Genomic DNA, 26,976 nt, shown 5'->3' on the forward strand with positions numbered 1-26,976 from the left:
CATTATTTTTTTAGATAAATCCTTGATTGTTATCCTTGTTCTCTATATAGTCATATTTGATATTACTTCAAATTGATGCGTTTTTGTTCCTTCAATTATCTACAAAACCAGATCTAGTTTTCATTTATTAAACAAGTTCAATTTCATCTGGTCAAGGCTGGTAAGACCAGCACCTGTTTTTGAAGACACTGGTGGTACTGAATCATTACATATAAAGACAAAAATCGATCTGTTTTAAAAATCTGTCGATATAAAAAGGTTTAAAATCCAAAACATTGATCAAGTTAGAATATTTTATTCTCTCTGCAACAATATCTAAAGCTCTCTATCCTAAGATTGATTCAAAAAAAACAAAAAACTAGCTAAGGCTTAAATAGTAACTCTGATTTAAAAAAACAACCCAAAACAAACAAAAAAATGTATTTCTTGAAATTTTCAAATACTGCTTAGATGTAAAATGATGGAACAATGAAATTTGAAACTCCAAACTGCAGAATTAATATTGAAAAGTAATTTTTCCCCAGATAATGACAGACATTAAAACGGTTTACATCTTCACATACTGTAGATGTAAACTCATGCTTGTTAAGTCTTTGTCTCACAGTAGGAAACAGTCTAACATATTTTCCTTAAAAAATGAACAAAAGACAAAAGTCTGTGAATATGTCCGTTATTGTTTTTTTTTTATAAACTTCGTGCAATACAGTGTTTGAGTTTATCACACATTTAGATAAATCATAGTCATTTGTCTAGATATATCTATTCTCAACTACATACTATTCATATTGCCCACATAAATGCTGTCTGAATGCAGTTTAGACAGATTTTTTTTTTATTTTTCTGAAATGAAATCAAACAAATTAAAAACATATAGAATCTGGAAGCATCTGGTTATTATTTAGTTTCTTCATTTCATCACGTAGCAGGTGAATCCCAGGTTTCCACCTGGATCTGCAGTCACTTGGAACAGTTTAGCAGAGCGGTGGGAGGGTGGGGGAGTTCACATGTGTTTACATTCTCATCAGCATCAACAGCTCTCACTCAGGAGTCGGCAGTTTTATGGGAAGCACAGTGAAAAGACTCTTTGGGGAGGTTTGGGAGTTTGTCTCTGTGAGGAAACTATTATCAGAGATGTGATAAGGTAAAGAAAAAAACTGACCAGATATGGACTGGCTTTAGGTTCGAGTCTGATGGGAACTCAGCCGACAGGTGTCCATCAATCTGAACCTGCTTTTTCCAAATGCTTGAACTGTGGTTCCAAAAGAACGTATCTATAGAGTTTACAAATATGCATAAATTACAATGTACATGTCGTTTTTCCCAAGTTTCCTCTTTGTTTAAACCCTTTTAACCCACATAGATGTGTTTTGTTCTGTGACTGAAAATGATTATTTGCATGGGTCCCGTTAGGGCTTTTTTTTAATGCAAAAAAAAAAAAGATGGATTCTTTGTTGTTGTTTTTTTTCTCTCTTTTCAGGAAGCAATCTTTACCTGATTCTGTACATATGTTATTTTGCTTCTTTGTTTTTTTATCCCCTCCAAAAGAGGTTTCCATTAATGCCCAAGAATAAACATCTTCAACACAATAAAGCTACAAGTACTAACTGCTAACACTGATTAGAATGGAAATAAGACAAACAGAGGCCCATAGAAAACCCAAACCTGCACTAACAATGGAGATTGTTGGCTGCCTCAGTTGCTCATATTATCGTTGCATTTCTTTTAGCATCAGCATTTGGAAGACAATTTACAGTATTCACATCTGACTTCTTTTTTATAAAGGAAAACTACATTATGGGAGTTAAAAAAATAAAACAGGCTCTCATTCGCCAACAATTTGTGCACACTCATTCTTTAACACACGGCTACACACAGCTCACTGTCGGCTCTCAGTGGCTCTGCATGGATTCACAGTAAAAGTCATAAAGATCTAAAAAAAAGTTAACGCAGAGAAAAACAACACCATAAAAATCAACATTTCATTCCAAACTAGTGTTTGCAAATACAACTAGCCTGTAATAACACCGAGAATAATCACAACAACAATTTACATGAATGATGCTCTGGTTAAATTAGCGATACTCTTGCACAGAAATTAAGTGAAGTGTTTTCATAGTAGCCCAAGGTTAATTGCATTTGATCATTAACAAAATAAATCATTTCTAGCACATCGAAATATCAAAATAGTTTATTTTGTGAAAGTTCATTGTTGTTGTTATTATCGTTCTGTTATTACTCTTCTTTTTTTTGTTCTCAGTGAGATTGAGTGAACTAAATAACAGTGAACAAGGAGGAGAGTTATCTGCTGTCCTATTTTTTTTGTTCCCTCTTTCACTATCCCACCATCTTTCTTCTTACCTCCCTCTACACAGGTGTTGTCTTCCTATTAAGAGTGTTAGAGTTGCTCTCCCTGTCTCCCTTCAGTCTGTCCAGAGTCCCCATCCCTCGTTCCCTGTCTACTGTGGATGACGTGAACGGCGGAGGAGCCACAGAGTTAGCCATTGGTGCGTTGGAGTTGGAAGTGTTAGAAGGGTTATGTGACTTGAGTGAGGGCAGCGTGCCGCTCATCATGACTCCCCCTCCTCCGCCACCATCTTTCGGGAAGCAGTTGTGGAGCTGGTAGAGTGTGGCCCTGTCCACGGTGCCGTACATGGGCGGCAGACCTGCCAGTTTGGGGTCGCGAGACAGCGTGTAGAGGGAGATGTCTCCTCCAGCCAGGGCCGTGTGCGAACGAGAGTGCGGGTTGGGCAGAGTGGAAACTGAAATGGGCCCCTGGGAGAGCAGCGCAGAGGGAGGCAGGCCGAAGTTCTTCCCTCCACCTCCTCCGACGGGCGAAGGGTCTCGGGAGCGGGACGGGTCGGTGGAGCGTGACGAGGAGCGTGAGCGACGGCGGAAGCGGTAGCTGGGCAGGCGCAACATAGCGTGCGTTGTGCTTTTAAAGATGTCGGTGCGAGAGCGGCAGCGGAGCTCTTTGTTTTTCTCGATGTAGATGTTGACAGCCAGTACCCCAACCATCTCGGCCATGATGAAGGATAATCCTCCAAAGTAAAAGGACCATCCATAGGAATACTGCCATTTTTTGTCTTCATCTTTCTTAGGCGAAATGTCTCCTAGTGCAGCCGAAATGTAGACGATCACACCAATTATGTTACTCAGACCTGTAAGGGCAAAAACAACGTTCTAATTGTAAAAAAAATATCTCAATTAGTGATTACAATTAAATGTTAAAGAAAAAGCCTGAAAAGTATTCATAAAGTGGATACTTTTATAAAATACTATAAAATATCTCAAGCAGTGATTACAATTAAATGTTAACGAAAATGCATGAAAAGCATTCATAATGTGTAGGCAAGCATCACTTGAAATACATTGTTTATCTTCAAACATCAGGTTACAGGGGTCACAAGTTCACCAGGGAAACCTAGGTATCTCTCTGTCCAGCTCATAATAAAGGATTCCAACGTGTTTCCAGTTGTCTCTCCACTGGGTCCAGGTTTAATACTGGTGTCATCCCAGTTCAGCATGCCTAGAAAAACTGCAAAGAGAGGCATCGGGTCCTTTTTGATCAAATGCCTGAACCATTTGAAAACATTCTCCAGAGAAACACCAAGGATGAAGAATTTTATCAGATGAGGATCTTTATTTCAGCCTCTTCTTCCTGGATTTCATTCTTTCCTCATAGGTGAGGGTTTGAGTATGCATTGCAATTGAGAACCTTGCTTTTCGTCTTAGTTCTTTGTTCCTCATACCAAAAACACTCCAGTGCACACTGAAGACTGTGGCCTTAAAGGTGCCAACCATCTGAAAAAAGCCAAGATGAGACCCTAAGATCCCCAAACCAGAAACAATCCTTTCTAGGACTGAGTCATAGGATCACGTCCATGAACAACACAAACTCAATTGGCAACAAGGGGAAGTCGTGGAGGAGTTCAAACCATTTTGGGAACAATGGTCATAAGATTTTGAGACCTGGCCTAAATGAAGCTAGAAGTATGATCCCTTGACAGGTGGAACAGACTCTCTCGTCACCTTTCTTAGAAATCAGGACCGCCTTCGTTACAGGTACTGTTACACTCTTCCATGGGACACTGGAAAGGCGAGTCAGCCATGACAGCCTCAAATTATTAAATTCTTCAGCATCTCATGATGAATCTCGTCCTTCCGTTGTGCCCTTCAAACAGGGAGCATATTAAACACCTCAATGCCTTCAACCATTATTATGGAGTTACTGTCACCCAAATCCTATGACTCTGCCTCCTCCATGAAGGACATGGTGACTAAATTGCAATCCTTAAAGTGTTCCCTCCAACACTTGGGTCAGCAGTTCTCCCCTAAACTGCACAGGGCCCACAGTGATTCCTGCTGATGCTTTCTGAAGGTTGAAAAGTATTTTTAGAGCTTCCTTGAGACCAACCAGTTCAATTATGTCATTTTCCACGTCTTCTAAATGTCTTTTTGCTTTTGAAACTTTAGATAGCTTCTGGCCACCCGAATCTGTCACGTGTTTCAGGAATCTCTAAAGAAACCAAGCCCTGACGGTCTCCTTTCAAAGTACTTAATTTTTCAGATAACATCTTAGAACTACTCAGATGAATTTACACACACATGTACATATCACAAGTATGTAAACATTTCCTACAAGGTATCTATGCAATATTCATCTATTACCTGCAGCTACAAACAGGATTCCTGCCCCAAGGATGATGTTCCTTTTGCTTTTATAGAAACGACTAGCAGCAATGCAAACCCCACCCATCAGCAGCAGGATGGCACTAAGGATTGGGAAGATGTTGGAAGCCCTGACTACTCCTGAAAAAGAAAAGAGGGATAACAGTGAGCAACTAGCAAGATGACTATGACAAATAAACATAAATAAATGGAAAGCCTTTATACTCCTCAAAATGTGTCAGGGTTAAAGAAACAAAGGTAATGTTTTGGCTTGTTCTTCAGGCTGACTTTGCCAATGTTGCTGGCGATTAATTAATTAGTTAAGAAACTGTTATGTTTATGATAACCTCCTTTTTTATTGGTTACATATCACAAAATGTATAATTTATAACCAGTTACTGTTATTTTATGTTTCAAAGTTTAGAGTATTGTCCAATATCAGTGGTAAAAATGTTGATTTATTTGACTTCACTGGACATGCATGCCCAAAGAAAGAAGTTGATTTAAATTACCCAATTTTAATAAATACATCTATTCTTAAAGGTTACTACAAAAAATTAGGAAGACCCTTAAAAAATCATGTGCCACAATACAAGAATTAAAAATGACTTAAAGAATATTTTACTGTTAGAGAAGACATAGTTTGCTTGATTCTACACTCGCGTTTGAATTAAAATGTTCCCATGTGGCTTCAAATCTTTCTTTAGGTTTGTTAACCAAAAACACAAACACACTCCCCCACACACATTAACACTCCTCTCTCATCTAGGACAACTAGGCCACTGGAGAGAAAATGCCACCTAAATGCCAGCAAAATGCCTCTGCAACATTGTAAACAGAGCACAGGCTTTATGCATGCACAGGCTCACATGTAGCATATCACAGAGCAGAAAGACATCACTGCAGGGCACTGAGTGCGAACTAGGGCACCCCAGCTCCCTACTACTGCATACTGTCATATGTTTGTTTGTGTGTTTCTTTGGGACAATGTCATCAGAGGAAAAAGCTATTTAAACCCCAATTTCTACACTTTCTGCACTGCTATCTGTCTCATCATTCCGATCATACACTAAAGATTTTGTGAAAACCATCTAATGACTGAAAATGGTCAAGTTTGTAGCTTGACTCTGACAGGTAGCCTAAGCTGCTTTCATACTGTTACTTATCTTGCATTGCATGAAGGTAACACATAAATCTGAGCATGAATAAATGAAGGGGAATTTCTGAAATATCAACTCCTGCCATGTTTTCAAAGTATGTGTTCCTTTTAATGTGTTCTCATTTTTAATACAGCATGTAGTCTAAGACCAAAGTGGTGAAATGCCATTTTCTGTGATGTCGTCATGAAGTGTACACATTTTTTTTAATAATAAAAGATCAAAGTTTCATTAGTGGCTGGAAATGAAAGTAGTAGTCTATGAGATGTCACAAAATAGTGACATCTCACAAAATAGTCTATGAGTGCCTCCAAGTGGTCAGATAATTACTAACCAACATAATTAGACAGTAAAGACTACAATAACTTTCACATTCAGTTTCAACCATTAAGCATCTTGAGGTGAGTAAACCATGCAGATTAGCATAACATGAGACAAAGTAATAGTCTTGTTGGGTCAGTACAGGGATATTTGAGTCATAGTTACGCCACTTCTGTTACAGTGGTGAACATTTCCAGTCTACATATGAGCTATAATAAGAATGTGATGTAAATATTTGACATATATAAAGAATCTCTTGGTTCATCTAGTGATCAGTCTGTGTGCGTTTTCCAATCTCTAAATCCAGCAAAACAGCAACACTCTTTAGTTGGATGTTGATAGTAAGGGAAGAAGACTCAAATTGAGAGTTCAGTGTCAATGAGGAAATATAAGTGGGAAAACACATAAAAGTAAAAAGTCATTTTTGAGGGTATGCAAAAACATGTCTGGGATTCATTTTGGTTGTGAGAAACTGAGAGAGGACAGAAAAGAACCACCTTGATTTTTAATGAATTATTGTACACAGCAATTGCAAAATTGTGGTTTTTCGACATTAGCTGAATATCAAAAAAGTTGTGCACATATTTGTAATGGAAACACAGCTAGAGTAGTACTGATTTATTTTTTTGAACTGCACTCTTGTAAATACACACCGAGTGTTGAAGTAATGCAAACCAGGCTTTGTGTACTAGTTATAAATGTGAGATGCTAAAGATAATTAAAAGTGTCCCCTGCAAAATCATTTTGTTATCGTTTTCTAACAGTAAAACCCTGATTTACGGTTACTTATCCTGTTCTGATTCATGAGCACTGACTTACGTAGGACATACTCTGCTCCATCATGGTCAAAGTCTGCATCCTCTGGGAAATGATTAATCTGAGAACACACTCCTCTCTTCACTCCTGGGAAATAAGAGAAGAAAAAGGGTGACCTGAGTCAACAAAACGCCCAAACTCATAATTACAGTTTTAACGATAGAAAACATCAGCAATCCTGGAGAACAGGATCTAAATGACATGAAAACAGTGGTATCTTAATTTTTTTAAATTTTCATCTCAACTCTCCACAGAATAGTAAACTTCAACATATTGGGAGAAATCCCAAGCACTACTGGAACTGCTTCTGGAAGCAAAAGGTGTTAGTGAAAACACAGAGGTTCATTTCTACACATATGGAGACACACAGCCAGACAGATAACTACCCTCATCTTGCATGTAGACAGACAGATGGACGCATGATGATGAGAGCACAAAACTGTTGCTGATAGATGGATTGTGAAACAGATGAAGTGTTGGAATGAAGAGACACAGACGGAGGGAGATGGAAAGATGTGAGATGAGCTGATTTCTGTCTCATAGATCTTTTATTTCCTCTGGTTAGTCTGAAAAAATAAAAAATAAAAAACAGATGTAGGTACAAAGGAGTGGGAGGTCAGTTAGGTCACATTCTTGGATTTGGCCATAATAGCTTCAAGGCAACGATAAGCTGGACATACAGCAACTTACATATGTCTCTCACCACTTTTCATATTTCCTCAACTTATGAGCACAAAATTCAGTGTCTTTACTGATTTGTTTTGTCATAAATTAACACAAACTAAATTGTATTTGTGAAGAGGAAGATAAATGTGTGCCTTTCCATTTTGCAGTAATTAAAAACAAAATATTGTGTTCCTTCAGAGTTAGAAAACATCTGACAGGATTTTGTTTGGGATTTTCCTATGTTTAGCTCCCTTCATCTCCCACCAACCCTTATGAGTTTCCCTGCCCCTCTTTGTGTAAATCACCATGTTTAGCCATATGGATAGGATGTTAAGGATGGTGTGCAGGATTAGTTTTCTGGCACACAGCATTTTCAATGTAGGCCGAATGGTTTTATTTTATTTTATTTAATCTTTATTTCACTAGGTTAGTCCAATTGAGGTCAAAGATCAATTTTACAAGGGAAACCTGGTTAGGGCAACAGTGGCACTTTTACAATAAAAGCAAACAACAAACATTAAAGTTTGTTCACCATAAACACTCACACACGGACAATGTATACTGCAATGAAACTACGATATTTTTTAAACTCTTCAATAAAATCCAAGTTTGAAGTTGAAGCTTAGATTGTAAATTATTCCAGACATTATGTGCCAAAAACTTAAAGCTTTCTTTCCCAGTTCAGTTCACACTTTGGGACAACAGATTTCAGAACCTCCATAGACCTGAGATTGTAACTTCTATATTTCCTTGTAAAGAAATAAGATAGATAAGAAGGCGTAGTATCCAGAATAGTTAATACATAAACACATACCAAATGACTTAGCTGCTTTATATATAAAGATGTCCAGTTAATTTTAGACTAGTGCACATAAGGCGTAGGGAAACCACAGTTGGTAATAATAACCTTATTTTGTGACTCCTCACAAATAAGGTCCCATGGAATACACTATGTGAAGACAGTGGCTCAAAGCATCCATATACAAAGGATCTTCATAGTTCACAATAGGTGGAAAGGTTATTTTCACCAGATTTATTACAACATATTGAACATGGTCATCAAAAGTCAAATGGTCATGATGTGCTCTGTCTTCTCAAACCTACAGCTGGTTGTTGCTGAAGGTTTCTTCCTCTTAAAGGTGAGTTTTTCCTCTCCACTGTCGCTATGCATCCTTGGTAGGAGGAATTGTTGTAAAGTTCAGCGACACAACGCAAGTGATTGTCTACTGTTGCTATATGACGCAATCTGATGGGTTTCCTCAAATAGGAATGTATATATGATTGGAAAGAAATTACTTTTTTTGTAACATGCTTTGAGATGGCAAGTTGTGAATTGGCGCCATGTAAATAAACTGAACTGAATTTGTGTACTTGTAATTCTCATGGCCACATCTCTATCAGTAATCTGCAAATAAGATTGAGCAGAGCAGTATGTCTCCATCCACAGCATAATACTGCTGCCCACCCACAGACATAAATCTTTTAGAGCCAGCCTGTCCCGCATTTCCACCACAGCTACACCTCACTGCATCACTGCGCGACCACTGAGCATCTGTCTCTGATGAATACTCCACATACATCAAGGATACATGACCTCCAAGCTGTGCCAAAACACTGTCAGCTTTACTGCACCACAATGTGAGCAAAAGGACTGAATGGAAGTTACGGAGAGGGAAACGGGGGAAAGCAGTGAAAGATGAAATGTAATGTTTAGAGAGTGAGACAAAGCATGAAGAAGGAGGAAACTGGGAGAGTGGGGTAATGAAAGAAGAGGGTGGGGGTTGCACTGCAGCAAAGCTGCAAGGGCTTGAGCTTATCTGTAATTGGCTGCTTTGCTATCAGGAAGCTTAGCAATGAGGACAAATTAGCTTTATACAATGACCAAGCTCGGAATGGGTTGGAGATGCTTTAAAAAGAGAGCCAAGAGATTTTATAAGGGACCAGAAAGGCTTCCACCTCAATGTGGATGTGAGGAAAGGCACAGATCACTCAGCGCACACACCCCTTCGACTGTGGCTCCTTCGCTGCTAACTCCATCCCAGCGTTCAGTGTTGAGCTCTAGCCAGGCAGTCAAATGTATAATGAATTAGCAGCTTGTGCTGCTGTAACAAACTGAAGATCGAGAGATGGATGCTGCCAGATTTTGTATCAACTGCCTCTTTCAAATCTGAAATCGATGAGAGAGCAGAGGCTTTTGTTTCAAAACAAGACTGAAATAAAGGCGACCTGAATCAAAGACAAGGAGTAATGAATTATTTTGAGAGGAGGTTATGCTTCAGTGTCATGTAATTAGAAAGCAATTGTGCAAAAAATTGTTTTCTTGTTACTCTGGCACCATGTAACAAACACAACTGAAAATTACTGTATATTCTATAATAATACCACTCTCTTCTAAGATGCTTCTCTGACATCCAGTTAATTGTAAAAAGAGTTCTAATCCCTTTGCGCTGAAACAAAGGACACTACAGGATTTTAAAAATACTTTTCAACATGAAATTGTATATATCTCAGAAAACTGTGAGGTTTCTAGAAGTTACTCAAAGGTTTAGAGATTTTTCTGTTGGGACATGTTGTTTGAAGCATTTTGGGGGATAAACTTAAAAATCCTTTATTAATCCCTTTTAAATTGATTTTAGATCTTTAAAAATGCAATATCAGACAAAAAATAATCTAAGTAAAAAAAAACATTTTCAAATGATTATATCATTTGTCAATCGAGACAACTTGGTCTCTTGTGAAAAAGTAATTGTCCACCAACCTAAAAATTCTTTGGATAATCTGAAAAATGAAAAAAAATCACAAAAAAGCAAAAACAGAAGAAATCTGCAAATGGGCAAATCATGTTTAATGGTCGAATAGTAGTTATCTTTAGAGTTTAAGATAATAGTTCAATTTATTCGTTCTAATTTATTTAAAGACAACAGAAGCTCATCATTTTTCTAGAGGCCTGATTATAGGACTGCATGTAAAGTCCTCCTAAATAAAATATCTGTAGTTATGTTGCATCTCACAGTAATACCTGTTTCTTAATCATCAACTTTCTAGTATTTTCAACACTAATTTTGCTTCAGACGTTTGAATATGAACGGTCAGACTGGATCCATTTAGACAGACGGCTTGTGGAAGAAGAAATGTAATTTTTTTTTCAGTCCCTAGAGATCCTAAAGGCAAAAGTTTTACTTCGATTTACATAAAGTTCTAATTTGAAACCACCTATATTTATTCCTGAACAGCCAAATTTTAACCAAACGTCAGATCGCACCTTTTGACATAAATTTTTTCCCATACCTTCCAGGCAGCATATTCTCCACAGCCCCGAGTGGGTGAGTGCCCCAGGGTCCTTCTTATCCTTGTTGTGGGGATCATCCTGCGTGATGTTGGCTGTGCTGTTGCAGATGAGGGCACGGGAATACAGCCAGTAGTCCGTCCCTATGGCCACCGTCATCAGGCCGAAGGCAGCGAATGCCCCCACGGTGGTGAGGAGGATCTGGATCCCCTTCTCACACACCATGCCTTTAGGAGAAGTGGAAAGTGAGGGAGGGGATGGAAAGAGTGGACATTAAAAGACGCAGCCCGGGAACAGACAAGCATTTGTTGTGCAGGAGAGGATTTACAGTCATAGACACTGTGAAGTTAAGCTGAAAAAGCAGCGGGTGAGGTGATAAGCGGGAGGCTGATATGAGAAGTGAGATGATGAGACAAGCAACGACAAGAGGTGGAGGCAGGTGTGGGAGGTGTGTGAGTGGCCCTCATGATGTGTCCTTGGAGGAGAGTTTAATGACTCTGCTGACTCTGCTTAACAAGACTGAATTGATGTGGAGCAGAGAAGATCACACTCCCTCCCAAGCTCTGTCTGCTACATATTCATGAGCAGGACTCTGTTCTCAACCTCACAATCAGCAGAACTGGAGATGAATGTACAAACACATGCACACCAGATTACATGTGATCACCTTGTACCAGTCATTATTAGAAGCTGGTGTGCTTTTAACAAACCAACTCCTTTGCATGCACTTGCACAGACAGCACCCCATAACCTGGTTACTGCATGCCGTACTGCCCTGTGCAAGTGTGCTTTGTAAAGTTGCTCACTATTATACTGGAGCCACGTCTTACTGATGAATCTTTTTTACTGCATGCAGATAAAAACCTGTGAGGAAAAAGACTGGTCCCTACCTGACGGCGAGTTTCTATCCTTCGACTCAATTTTGAAATCTTTTTTTTCCTCGTCAGTGAAGAACTTGCTGCCCCCTCGATCCGGACAGCATCCATCGACTGTTTTCACCTGCTCCCCTCGCTCCTTCTTGCGCTTGTTTTTCCTCTTGTGCCTCTCTCACTTTTACCCCAGTCTCTCTTTTTTCCTTTATTCTTCCTTTCCTGGAGAAAGTGAAGCTTGTGGGGGTTGTGGACAGCTACCCCACTCTGTCCGTCCTCCGTTAGCAGAAAATTTGCAATAGAAAACCCATGGTCACCGCACCTCCTGTCTGTTGCTGCAAAAGAAAGAGAACAAAAATATGAAGTTATTACTAATTATTTAAAATGTTAAGTTGTATTTATAATCTACTAGATCTACATGAAGTAATGATATAATTATCAATAAATAATGTACTGGCATAGATCATTCCCTAGTGCAATGACAGGAATAATAAAAGCATCCGCCTAACATATTTTTTAAAAAACTGTGTTAATTAAATACCATTTGTTGACCTGCAAATTGAGTTTTTGATAACAGAAATTAAGAAACTCCATTTGTGTTGCATTGATGTGAACTGCTTATCAAGTGATAATTAAAAATTACGATGTTGTTGTCTATCAAGCCTACTGTTAGAAACCAGTCATTACGTAACCACTTTTCTGTTTTATTACCACGTCAGACTTGCTTTGTCCTGACTCTGTTTTAATTTAGCTTCATATATAAGCTGATAGGGTCAATTAACAAAACCAGAAGCTGCAATCTCAGAGAAATTGTGAGCTACAATTCACCCAGAAGAACTTCAGCAGTTTTTAGTATCTTCGTTTGAGTTTTGATGTCTGTAGTAATGATGGTATTACCACATGGTGGTTCAGCATTGTTGTTGAATCCCACATACTGCATGGATGCAAATTTTGACAAAAATAAAGTAAAGAATCTGGGTTTAAAAATGATCCTCAGTAGTCTAGTAAGGAACCAAAAAATGTGGCAACATGTAAATGTTACACTCTTTTTCCCAATATAGATCTGATATATTTAAGGGGAGTGCCTCATAACTGACATAGACTTTTCACAAAGTCTACTTCATTCCTTCACATTTTTCAGTCGGTCAACAAATTTTTCTATCGGTCAAAACACATCCACCATAAATAGCATGACAGCATCAAAGCTGTAGCCATCTTACAGAAAGGCAAACTTCTGGTGGTATTTGCCCCAAATTGTGCTTTTTCTAGTTTCAGATCCTCTATGTGGGTTATTTCAAACACTTGAACACACCACTTTGCACAAGATGACTGAGCTGTGACCACATTGCAATCTTGAGCATAGTGTCCTCAGCAAAACCTAGCGTGTCCTCTCAGGTGCTCCTTTCCCTTCACTGCTGACTGACTTCCTGTGATTACCACAGAGAGATGTGATATAGGACGAAACACCAATAAAACATTCTCTCAGTGCATGCAAAAGTTACGTGTTTGCAATATTTTGGACCACTGGGAGAAGTGCTTTAACCTTAAACTTAGTCACTTAATTATTTTCCGGCTCCCAGCTTTTCTGTGAAACCATATTTGCATCCTGCTAAAGAGGGTAATTATAGCAAGGGCACTGTGACAGGCTAAAGTGAGAGTGACTTTAGAGCATGTGCACAGCATCTAGTCTGAAAAGGGAGAGAGGACCAACCCGACGTTGTTACCATAGCAACCGTGAATTCCAAAGTTGGGATCAGCAGAGAGCAAAAGATGGGAAACGAGATGGGCCGACGAGAGACGCAGAAAGGGAAAGGCAGAGAGGAGAGATGGAAATAAAACATAAAAGGGGATATTTCCAGTTACAGTTATTGACTCTGAAATCTAGCCAGACAAACCAGTAGAGAGGTCCACTGCCACTGCAGCCCAGATGCTACCAAAAGCACACACAAAAAATATATTTAATTTACAATTAAATGACCTCAGTTGAAAAAAAACAAACATTCATCCTTGTTTTTTTCTTAATAGATCCAGATAAAGGATCCAAGTAAGCAGCACAGAGCATTCTACGAACACCATTTAGCAGACATAATGCAGTTCAGTTGAGTCTTTGAATATTTAACGATGCAATATGGCACCGTGATCAAAATAGGTTACATCCTGTTTGCATTGTAAGACCCAAAGCAGAGATCTGCCTCAGAGACAGAAGGAGAGCCGGAGTGATTTTTTTTATGTGTATGTGTGTGCAGCCTTATCCTCTTCAGAACATCCAAGGATGGGTCTAGTCCAATCTTATTGAATCCCGGTAATGTTTCCCTCCGCTCCCAATGTTAGACAGTTAGCCTCATATCTCTACGTTCAGGCTCCTCATTATGTAAACTGTCTAAGGACACCACTGCAGTGTGGCTTATTTATTACACACAGCTTGTTTAAGCTATGACACAGAAGCTATTTTGTGTCATACAAACATACTGAATTTTCATAAGGAATAAATAAATAAATTCATCACACTCCAATCACCAATGTTATAATGTGCACAAGTGTGTGTGTGTGGCTCTGGTATTTAACAAATGACCTCAAGGATAACCTACTATGTTATTCCCCAAGGCAAAGCCTCCCCTGAGTAGTAGATTATAATTGTCACTTAATTATCTGTAAATTGCATTTCTCTCTCATAATTAAGGAAAGAGGGGGATGACAGGGAACGTTGGGAACAAGACCAAGGGAGAAACAAGATAAAAGTAAATGAGTGAATAAGTGAAAGGTTGTCAAATTCCAGCATGCTTTGTGTACAAGGCAAGTAGAAGGGCAATGTGCACATTGGGTATTTAGGGCAGGAAATATGCTTACATTGATCATCAACCACTATGTGCAGTTTAGAGGTATGTATGCTTCTTCCAAGCTGGTTGGACTTTTATTGCAAGGAAATTCAAACAAGATGGCGACCTTATTGCAGAAGTACTGTACATACCCCATCCTGATGAAGCACAACTGTAAATTTCACACCCCTGATACTTTTGCACATGCACTATTCAGACCAGGATCACATCAGAAGCAACACAAGTTGACAATCTAAGAGGACTTGATGTTCAACAAAATCTAGTACATTTCATTTCCCAATTTTAAACCTGTTTTTACAGGCTGCAGGTTTTTACAGCAGCTTTAACATTTTAATATTTGTATGCTTTATTCGTAGAACACCTACATAGAGCAAAGCAATCGTTAAATTCCTGTCTGTGTTTTTTAAAATCATTTTTATACCCAAATACAATCCCTTGTTATAGTACACTTTTATGACAACAATGAAAACCAAAACTAACAGGCTTTTATGACAGCCAGTTAGTTTTGAAAATCAAAACTAACTGGCTACTGTTAGACAAAGTCCATTATGTCTAATGTCAAATATGACATTAGACATTGGCTCCACCAAATTGTCTGCATAGTAGGAATAAACAATTTATTTGCATGTCTCTGTAGTTAACATAACTATGTGGGAATGATGCAAGGTACATAGAAATGCAGGTCAAGATGTTGATTTCAGCCTTTACTGGTTATAAGAGTAGATATAAATATCGCCAGAGAGCAGAACTACGATCCAAAACGTTTTTGGATATTTTGTTGAATTACACATAAATAGTCCAATTTATTCCCTGGTGAAAGTTCTTCTCAGGCTAATGGCTAATGTTGACCCTTTGAATGCACTTGTTAACTTTTTTAATTTAATTTTCAGCTTGATTTAATAAGCCAGTATGTTATGTTTTGAAGAAGGACAGTATAAGTTTGTATGTTTTGTATAACAAATACTCCGTACTACAATGATAGCCTTCAAAGTGAGGTTGTTTATAATAAGTCTGCATCACCCAGAGCAGCACAGGCCAGCCAGAGGCCTATTAGTTGCAGCAGGACAACTGCAGCACCAAACACAGCAGCAGCCAAGCCAGTGGCCGCAGAGCCCATTACAAAGCAGGTGTTCACCTGTCAGAAAACCTCAAATATAATCACATCTACCTGCATGACTCATTCCCAGCACGACAGAATGCTTTTGTTTTTGTAGAAGCCCACCCAATATGTTGTAGCTATAATATCGTAGCCATAAATCACAGAGCAGATTTGAGTCTTGTAGCAGCTGCTCCATTAGCTATTCATTGCATAAATCAACCACCAAACTGCTTGTTGAATAAATGATGACAGCTGCAATAAGTTTTCCACACGTGGAAGGCCCTGGTCTTGTGTGAGAATCAGCATAACAAAGTGCCATCCCACTGACTAATACTAGCAAGGTTGAAGAAACAGGTCTTGTGTTGAAATATTAAAAGTCACATTTACAGCTGGTGGAAATGGCAAAGGGATTTACTGATTCCTTAATTGAAAAGAAAAGAAAATGCTCTAGGCCTACTTAAGATGAAAGTTTCTAAAAATAAAAACAGTGCATTCTATTCTGAGACGGCAGCAGAGGGAGCATTTGCAAAAACACACAAACATCCAAGTCATTCTGAGCAGAAATTATTTCTGTTCTCTTGTTGTACACCTGAGCTCACTGCTGAAATGCTGTATTAATATTATTGGAACGCCCGTATCTATGTCAGCAGAAACGACGCACATGTGCAGGTGCACAGAACACGATCCACAAGCAAGGAAATCTTTGGCATGTAAGCACACACACAGGCTTAAGCCCCCACAACTGTCAAAATGATAAAGAAATCCTAAAATAGGTCATTTTTAAAAGCAGCTTCAAAGAACAGCTGAGCAGCCATTAAGCCAGAGTGAAAAGTCCACTAAGGTCCTCAGACTGCATGTAACCCAGGGTTTCCACAGTCTTAGCAGATCTGCCAGAGAAAGTAACACCTTGGTCTAAAAGGTTCCCAAAATAAAGTGTGTCAGAATAACCTTATGCTTATGAACCCACAAACCTCTGCTTTAAAAACAGACATATTAGCAATCATGCATACATAGTACCTTCACTATTTTGCTTTCTGCTGCAAGATGACCCATTAAATGGGAAGATTTTATACAGAAGGAAAAATGCGAAAATGTTACATCCTCTGCAGCAGTGTCCAGTGTTGTTTTTTATTTGTTTGAAAACAATAAATTTGCTTATTATGATTTTGTCATTTTTACCTGCTCTTTAAACTACAACAAAAAAAAACAATAGAAAAAATAGAATATAAAAATACAAGTAATAAATAATAATTGTAGATCTGAAATTGAAAGAGTCATGCACGTTTGCCTTAAAAGGAACATGTGAACAATGAAAATCCAAAATTTAGTGTCTCAAAAGATTAGAATATTAGATAAGATGATTAAAAATGTAACGGAAATGTCAGGCTTTTGAAAAGGATGTTCATGTCTATGTGCTCTATTGAGCATGAATTCCTGCATCAATGCAGTGTGGCATGGAAACAATCAGCCTGTGGTTCTGCTGAGATGTAATGGAAGCCCAGGTTACTTCAGGTAATCTGTAATGTTGGGTCTGGAGTCTCTCATCTTCCTTTTGACAGCAGATCAGAGGTGCTCAAAAGGATTTAAGTCAATCAAGCAGAGTATCATAATTGTCAGTGAAGCAGCTTTTAGTATATTTGATTAAGTCCTGCTAGGAAATTAAATGAGCATCTCTGTACGTTTTGACACCAGATGCAGGCATGAAGTGCTCTTAATTTTCCTGATAGGAGGTGGTGCTGACTGAGTACTTCAGAAAACACAATGGATCAACACCACCATATCCTAGCAAAAGTCATCACTAACTGTGGGAACTTCACACTGGACTTCATTCAGTATTGATGTTATGGTTTTCTACTCTTCCTCCAGACTCTGGGATTTTGACTTACAGATGAAATGCAAACTTTGCTCTCATCTGAAAAGAGGACTGTGGAAAAGTCCAGGTTTTTTCTCCTTTCCACAGGTGAGACTGTTCTTAAATTGTTTCTGGTTCAGGAGTGACTTGACAAGAGGAATGCAACATCTGTAGGATTCCTCTCTGAGTAATGGGTCTTGATGTGCTGACTACAGCTTCAGTTCTCCTAGTGAAGCTTCCCCAAATATTTGAGTAGCTTTTGCTTTTGCTTGACAATCCTCTTAAGAATGTGATTATTCTTTTTGCTTGTGAAACTGTTTTTCTTCCACTAAACTTTCCGTGACGCTGCTTGGATACAGCAATCTGAGTACAAACAACTTCTTCAGCAATTATCTTTTGTGGCTTAAGCTCCTTGGGGAGGGAATATTCTGGAAATCTACCAAGACTCCCCATGACTCTGTGCTCCATATATTGTCAATTTATGAGGGTTTTTAAATGCTTTATTGCAAGCCATAATCATCAAAATTAAAATAAACATTGCACTCATATTGTCTGAAATGAGTGAGAAACATTTAAAATGGTTTCATGATGTTTTAGATTTATCTTTTTGAAACAGATATACAAAGTCCAAAATATTTTAGACTGATGACTTTGCTTCCTATTATACAACTTCATTTTTGAGCAACACCCACTGGATTTGTATTACTATTTCCTTCATTCTGACTATAGGATTAAAAAACAAGTAATGTTTTAAATTAAAATGAATGCTTTGTGTTGTGCCAAAAACAATTTTCATTTTTAGAAGAAGTTAATTTGTCAGCATCTTTCATGAAAACCCTCCCCTCAGCAGAAATGTGACACAAAAATGTTCAAACATCCATCTGGACAAACCGCCTGCGCCCGTGCGCTACATGTTCCATTTTTTTATATTTATCAAAATGTATACAAAATTATTCTAAAGGCCACAAATGACACAGGCCACATTTTAGACACCCATGCACTAGTAATTCTAAACAATATTAGAGTAAGCACAGCAAAGGCAGATAGTTGATCATTTTCCTTTTACTCAAAGAGTTTGCATCTGCCTGCTATGCAAGAGCCACATGATTCACATCACCAACAGAAACAACTCATTCTCAACCTGGATAAAACCTTAAACAAGACATCAACAAGACATTTTAAAACCGTAAAATGTTGATTAAAAACATGACAACATTCTACATTTCTTTTAGCTCCTTATTTGATCGCTCAGGGTTGAAGAGGGAATGAGGAAATATTTATGATGAGGAAGAAAACAGGACCCTAAAAGGTGGACTTCAAAACTTCCAACAAAATGTAATGTATTTACATGAATTATGCAAGAAACATAATGGGAGATTAAATGCATACAAACTCACGTGCAAGTGTTTAACTGCTCTAATGTGAGGACGTCCTCTTTAGTTCTCCAGTATCAGCACTGTGGTGTAATTATGCTCCTAACTGAGTAGGCTGTTTTCTTCAATAGCTTTGTAAGGTTGTTAGCTTTATGAGAATACCCAGAATCCTGGGAAATATTGGCTGGAAGCTAAAATGCTTACTAGATATTAAGAAATGAGAAGTACCCTCAAAGTAACTTAGCACAATAAGATGATACTCAAGAAACCTGACATGAAGACATGAAGAATATTATCCTTTCAAATCCAATAAAAAGACTAATTTGTACAAAATGTAAGAATTTTTTTTAAGTTTACAAATCTCACACATTTAATTTATCCTAGCAATATTTTTTTTTTATCATTTACAAGTCAAAAAATGTGAATTCTCTTACTTTTATTCCAAACCATCACCATTAGGTCTTTTCAAAGAATACATGTCAAAAGCTTTGCTGCATATGGACTCCTTTATATAAATTGAAAATATTTCACTACAAGAAAAATACAGTGAATAGCTAAGTGTGTAGCTTGTACATTACTAAACTAATGGTGAAAATATGGGTGCAGCCAGATGCCATGAGGTTTCGATCAAGGCCTTGAAAGCAATACTGAACAAAATCCAATGATATGGGTTTCTGAATTCACTCTATCCAAATTGTGGTTCATAACCAGACCATCAGGGCAAAGGCCTGATCAGAGATTCCCAGACCTCCCGTCCACGTCTACCTGTTGTAGCTCACTGCAGAGACTCGGGGGGGTTTCCCACTCCATCTGTGAGATGTCATCTCTCCAGACTCTCATGGGTCTGCCTTCAGGCCTCTTCATGAGGACCTCAATTGGAAGGCCTCCAGAAGGAATATTTAGCACTTTAACTGGTTGCTTTCATTGCATAACTCCTTGAATTATCCACAAAGCTTTTAGTTTTTGACAAGACTTGTCATGTTTTGAAAACTGGTTTCTACTGAAGTTAAAGGTTTAGGATTCTTTTGAAGCCCAACAAAGGGTTTAGACAACTGTATGTTTGTACCAACAAATACAGTATGTTCCCCTTGTCCAAAAACATAGGCTCATTAGTTTGATTCAGTGTTGTAAAGTTAGTGATTTTGTAGTTGTATTTAGCGAGTATTCAAATCCCTTTATTGACCTCTGATTAAAAATGAAAGTGACAAATCTAGCAAGCTTTTCTACATCCTTTCACCAGTACTGCTCATAATAACGAAGCACTAATAGTCTATCAAGCTGATGAAAGGTTGTTAATTACTCAAGCTCTGCGTTGGGAGAGAAAACTTTGGTGGCTGACATTTTCTCTGATGTCTTATTAAAGGATCTTGGAAAGGTACGAACAGTCTGACAGAAAATGTATTCATTTTGAAACTGAAACTTTTTAAAACCTTCTATACTTTTGACCAGCCCATTCCTAGATCCTAAACCATTAAAGGTTAATATAGAGTAATACTTCAAAGTACAATTACTTTTTTCTGTTCACACTATTTATCCACTTCCATGTTGCTTTTTATACCAAAATCTCTATTTGGCACGCTCATGTTTAAATTGTCACTATTTCTAATTTAACTGTCCACAGCTGGAATGGCACCACAGTATTTATGGCATGTTTACTTAATAAAAAACCCTTACAATTCTTGCTGGAGAAACACTGTTATATTATTATCAAAATATGTTCATTGTGGAAGCATATGGCATCACAGTTCTTCCAATCATGAATATATTACAGTATTAACATGTGCTCATATTCAATAAGTTAAAATATTAATTCCTATGAAGCCCATTTGTCAAATTAAGATAACTATTTGAAAATAACATTTAAGCTGATATTAAAAATGCTTCTCATTAAACCCACATTTCCTATTTTTATGGGTCTGATATAATATTATAATCTTAAATTATGAGTTTTATCAACTTTGAGTAAATGAAATATCATAGTTAATTCATTTTACTAAAAGATACCAAAACTACGTAACCAGAGGCTGTGTCATCTGTTGGCTGTGATTTTTCAGTTTGAACTGGAAAGCATTTCTTGGACTTGTACTTTACTTACATTTGGAGTTCACATTTTTATTCCACTAAACTCTGAAGTCTGCACAGCTTTTGAAAACCCTGGAATGTTATTTTTCTTTTATGCCTACAGAGACATTTAAAATGTAGATATTTTCTCAGTCCATGGGATGACAAGAAGAAACAACTCATAAATTTGGACTGGTGCCAAATTCAGATCCAGTATCTTATCGCACAGAGTATTAGCATACATGAAAAAACAAACACTAATCATTGTTTATATAATATTTTTAGCACTAACTTCCCACACCATGGCAATTCTGTCACAGTCAGAGAATCACAGACAAATCGATCGGCAACTCAAATCAACAGACCGGCCAGTTGGAAAGTCAAAATTCTGATATTTTCTTTATTGAATGCATCATATTAAGAGACAAAGCTTCACACTGACAGCAAGACTCTTAAAAATGCTTCTGGGGGAAGAAGTCTCACTGGTAGCTTTTTCTAATGCCAGTGAGATGTTTGAAATGAAGCACTGGAAGGAAGAGGGTCATTAATCACACATGGGTTTGTTGTAAATTTAAATTTTCTGCTAAATGTCGAGGCGTGTCTGCTGTTCATTTGAATGAAAAGAGAGCAAGACTTTCTGCTGACAACAGGAAGGCCAAATGATTTAAAGCATAGATTCTCCGCTTTGTTCTTTTAAGCTTTTGTCTGATGAAATATGATTAATTTGGAAATGATATGTTGAAGATCTACAGCTTGTAGAATCTACACAAAGCGACTGCTGCACTACCAAACACAAGCTAATCTGTTACATAAGATTAGCTTTGTTTTAAAATAACGGTAAGGCCTCTTTAAAAGCAACTGTTCTCATTATTATGTCATCTCTCCTCCTGACATAAATAATAAATGATGGCTCACAGCAGAGAAACTAGAAAAAAATAATTTGAATGGCCTCCTAATTTCTATCAGTATTATAAGACCTAAACAAAAATCAGGATTATGAGGTTGGCCAAAAAAAATGCACAATTACTAAAGAAAATGTTATCTTTAACCCCTTTAATAAAGAAAAAAAAATCCACAGCAATAGACTGGAAACATTTGAACATACCACCATTATCTGCTACAGTGTTGTCAGAAATAAAGTAATTATTAAATTAAAACTGTATGATAATTTTACCCTTTGGACCATAAAAAATTATAATTTCTAGTATAACATAAAGAACAACAATTTCACCTCTTCATTATTTAGCTAAGTCAGCTGACGAGCACAACTGGAAACAAATCCTACAGTGTTGTTACTGCTGCTCATTTAATAATTGCAAGCTGTAGCTTAGAGCTGCAGGCTTCAGCTATGTTACTGTATTCACACTTTTTGCAGAATAACACTACTTACATATACAGAGATGCACTACTTCCTATCACCAGACTGGGTCTCCTGTAACATTACTGCACTTGCAATCATCTTAATGTTTTGTCTACAGCACTCTGTTGGTGAAAAAGAACCTAGACCACAATAAGGACGGTCTATCATCACAAGGCTATGAAGCAGAAAGTCCTGAGTCATGTAAAATTGCAACTCAGAGTCATTTTCCTAACAATATGATAATTTTAATAAAGTCTGAATGCAGAGTCTTTCTACTTGGTTGTAGGAGGCTGTACTTTTCCAGTCACACTAACTTTGAGTACATTACTATAGAGGTCTTTTCCACTGAGACTGAAGTCAATTAGAAAACTTTAATAACAAACTTTCTCACTGGAACTTTGAACAATTTTGTTCTTTTTTCCCCCATGATTTGGATTTCCTTAGTCTAATTACTTAAATGTAGCCAAAACAGTGTTTAGATGATAAGTATTGGCTTAAGTTGCAGTATTTGAAACTGACGGCAGTGTTTTGGATTGCTTAATTTATTTGGGATCCTAGAAGCCTATTTAATTGAAACACACAATGTTGTTACACAGCACTGCAAGGCTTTTCTCCTGAGTCTCCGCTTGACTAAAGAGAGGGAGAGTGGAACAACTCTGAAACCTCAGACTACCATAAAAATTGCAACAAAGGCATTGATCCTCTGAACAATAGCTACATGACAGATCTGATGATGGCTGCAGAATCGTTTCCCTGCAGAGGGGAACAGAGAGTAAGAAACAGACCTGGCCACCCAAGCAGCTATCATATGTGAGCAAAACAGCTCAGAAAAGCAAATAAAAACACCCAGAGAGATTATTTCAGGTCACTGGGAACCACTTGAGTATTAGATGATTATGATTTGGCAATCAGTAAAACAAAAACCTAACCCTGAGTGGGCTTCGCATCACTACTGTCTGCAGTGAGTCACCTCACTGTGTAAGCAGCAGATCTCAGAGCCAACTAAGAGGGTTCAGTGTAATCTAGCATCCACAGAGATGATCATCAAAACCTCACAGATCACACCTCGCACACACGGCGCAGAAAAAGTTTAACACACGGCAGGTGGAAGAGCTGAGGGGGCGACCAGCAGACAATAGACCAACTGTCTCTAAAGAAGGAATTTCACATTTAAAAAAAAAAAAAACAGCAGGGAGTCAGTGGGAAGAAGATGAGGCAACAAACTATCATAACTCAGCAGATAGAATGGGTCTGTATTCTGATCCATAGCTTCAGCAATTCACATGGTGATGTATGCTTAGAACAATGTAGGGTACTGCATTGCATCTTATCGTCTGTGTGAATGAACATAATAATAAAAAATGCTCTTTGCATGGGAAGAGTTGAAGAGGGCAGAAAGATCTGAATCTTGAACAGTAACTGAACATTTACGTTGATGTTTAAATTATGAGCAGTAATATGAACTGTTTTTATAATAAGTATATGAACAGGAGGACAGAAGTAGGAAGGTAGATAACTTCCTACTTAGCTTAAAATAGTTATGCTTTCCATTCCTAAGGGTTAAAGTTTCTAATGAAGAGAAAGTAATAAATTCTCCCCCATCTACCACTTGTTGCTGCTCACTGCTAGTCAGCAGACTTATAAACGGTATACTCTTCTTTCTCATTTAAACAATAGATAAGCTGGTCAGTTTTTAAATATTCATGGTCAGTTTATAAAACTGACGTCAGCAGGTTTCAAGCGGTGTATTTCAAGTGATGTAAATTATGCCTAACAGGACTTCACAGAGTTCCAGCTCCAGCCAAGTTTTGTTTCCATGCTGACTGTACCCACAGACAGAGACAATAACACCCAGTCCAAGTGTAAGCACCAAATACACAGCAGACAGGAGAAACTGCAATGAGGGCAAGAAAGGGAGAAGAAGAACAAAAAGACTATGTTTTACAGTACAGTGTGGGATATCTGCTTTATTCTCCATCTGGATAATTTATCTCCCTGAGATCACAAAAGACACCAAACCGATTCTTGCTTTTAAGTTTTGTTTTCTTCTTCTTCTTCTTCTTCTGTTCTGAGGAGACACTGTTCAAAACAGAGCATTAGTGCCCTCCTATGAGCCTGTAGTTAAAACTGTTTATATCTGAGTGAAAGGCTGTGGTTCAATGTAGCCAAAGTATAAACAGCAGAGCGGTGCTGCTGAGGTCCAAGCAGCTCACGCTTACAGACAGGGACAGGTCTGAAAGAAAATGTAAAAAAGGGCCAATATTCTGTGCAGTTAAACACATTATTTTCACTTAAGTCTCTGTGTATAAATTAAAATAACAATAAATAAATGCAACATGGAAATTTTAGATGCAATAGTTGTAATGGTTTCTTTTGCATTTTAAACAAAAGCAATATCATAATCTCAATTTTGTGCACGTATGCATATGAAAAAGAAGTGAAAGTATTTTTGATCAACATTAGAATACTGGGAGAATCTCATGGGGGCCCATACCTAGTTTCCAGACATTCTGAAATGACTGATACATGTGTGAAAAATGAAATGCTTGTCAAACTCATCTACATCAAGAAGGTGGATCAGCATTAAACTGCAGGAGGGGGAACTGCTGGACATTCAGGCTGCATTTGTAGCTGTTCCTGAAACTGCAGCACTTTGCAGACAGATCACCATAAGTACATGAGACAACTGCAGACTTCAGAGTATTTGTTTGCCTCTGTATAGAAAGGTTGCAGTCAGAGTTCAGATGGCATTAATTTGCACAGAAACTCCCGTCTGCTGCAGTAAACATTCTGGTTGCTTTATGACTTTTCCTTCCACTTTTTGCTTCATGTAATCAGCTGCATAGGCAGCATGTGAACACTGACAGCAGTCTGGTAGGAACATGAATTTTCAGGATTCATCACGACGTGTTTCATGGGTTCAACATGGAGCTGTACATTTAGCCCTTCTCTGCACTGCACTGATGGGAGCTCAGCAGCAGGAGTGCAGACCGGTGATTAAACGAAACACCTTTACGAGTTTGGAGCTACAGCGCTGCCAGCGTGGACAGCTCAGTTATAGTGATGCGGACTGCGGTGCATTTATTAGCAGAGAAAGGCACGCACACGCACGCACACACATCACCATGCATGCAGAGGCTACACGGTGGAAAATGGACGCCAGCATCAAGCCACAGAGCAGACAAGAGAGACAAATCACACATTAAGACGCGGATTTTGTCCAGTCATCCATTGGTTGACCTATTTCTGCAAATTCAACAGATATTTCAGCCTCACACCTGCCGTGCAAATGCAGAATGGGAGAGTGGGAGCGGGAGGAAGAAGGGGCGCGGGGGGGGGTTCATCCAAGCAAGCAGTTACAGGGGTCGAATATGCATAAAAGACGTTGTAATAGCTAATTATACACCCGGGCAAATAAGATGGGAACATTTATCAACAGCGTCTAATTAGAGCGATGGCAGAAGTCTGAGAATTACTATCATTATTTGTCGCTGCAGATCCCACACTGTAGCACTGTTAATAGGTGAGTGAAACGGATTAATGTTGCATGTAAATTGCACTGGGTGAACTGGTGAACCGAAACACTGCAAAGTCAAAACACAACGCTGCCACAGTGGGATTATTAAAAGAAACGTGCAGATCTCTTACCTTCAGTTCCTTTTTATATATAAACATATATATAAATTCACAGCGTCCTTGCACTCCCCCAAGAGATGGAGACTGAGGGGGGGAAGAAGAAGACAAGGGGGGTGGACTGTTGAGAGGATAAATAATCGCGGCAATAAATAAATAAATAAAAATGTTTTTAAAGGGATTGCAGCAAGAAATGATAGAAATAAGAAGAAGCACCCAAGGGAGGTTTGCAGCAATTCAAATTAGTCTGATGGAAAAGGGTTGAACATGCATTACAAAAAAAGGCGAATACAGGACACGTCACTGAGCACGGATTTGTCTGCCGTGGATGTGGCCGCTGCGTGTGTGTGTACTCGGAGAGAATGCGTCTCCCCCGCCCCTTGGGTTGGTTGGATGAGCGCTCGCTTGCCTCCCTGACCGCCATGAAGTTAGCTTCCGACTTGAAACTTGACTGGTGTTCTGCTGCATTTGAACTACTTTGGACTTTTTAATCATTTTATCCACATTGTTACGAAATCTAAGATACTCCTAGCAGTCAAATCTCCACCGATTTGATTGTGTAATCTCTGAGGTTATCGACTATTCATTGCATATTCGATAAAACACATCTTATTTTTGAAACCTTAATGTATTGTGGAAAAACAAAAACTTTCCCCCCTCTTGTCAATATCATAATTGCTTTTCTAAGAGTTTTGTAAATTAGATAAAGATGTCACACTAACAAATTGTGTTTTTTGATTTTACTGATTATAAATAAAACCACAATTCTCTCCCTGTAATATTACATAAGACTAACAAAATAGTTTTTTAATACAGAAATTTTGGCCTTCTATGAAATATGTCCATGCACTCTTGAGTACAGTATCTCTTAAAAGCAAGTGCGCCCTTCACATTTATTGTATCTGTTATTTGGACAACACTGAAGACATATTTAATGCATAAAGTAAAGCTTGTATGACAGAATAAATCTGCAGTCCT

At 38.1% G+C, this 26,976-nt stretch overlaps 1 protein-coding gene across 1 annotated transcript; it reads right to left on the reverse strand.

Moving 5' to 3' along the window:
* Positions 1–662: 662 nt before the first annotated feature.
* cacng8b (calcium channel, voltage-dependent, gamma subunit 8b) lies at positions 663–26,348 on the reverse strand. Its single transcript, XM_032556839.1, has 6 exons — positions 26,014–26,348; positions 11,805–12,118; positions 10,917–11,141; positions 6,966–7,049; positions 4,669–4,809; positions 663–3,158 (listed from the first exon to the last, which is right to left on the reverse strand). The coding sequence occupies exons 3-6, from the start codon at positions 11,137–11,139 to the stop codon at positions 2,365–2,367; spliced, it is 1,242 nt and encodes a 413-aa protein (XP_032412730.1). The 5' UTR covers positions 11,140–11,141; positions 11,805–12,118; positions 26,014–26,348; the 3' UTR covers positions 663–2,364.
* Between the last annotated feature and the right edge of the window lie 628 nt (positions 26,349–26,976).

This window comes from Xiphophorus hellerii, chromosome 3, assembly GCF_003331165.1.
Source record: "Xiphophorus hellerii strain 12219 chromosome 3, Xiphophorus_hellerii-4.1, whole genome shotgun sequence".
NCBI lineage: Eukaryota > Metazoa > Chordata > Actinopteri > Cyprinodontiformes > Poeciliidae > Xiphophorus > Xiphophorus hellerii.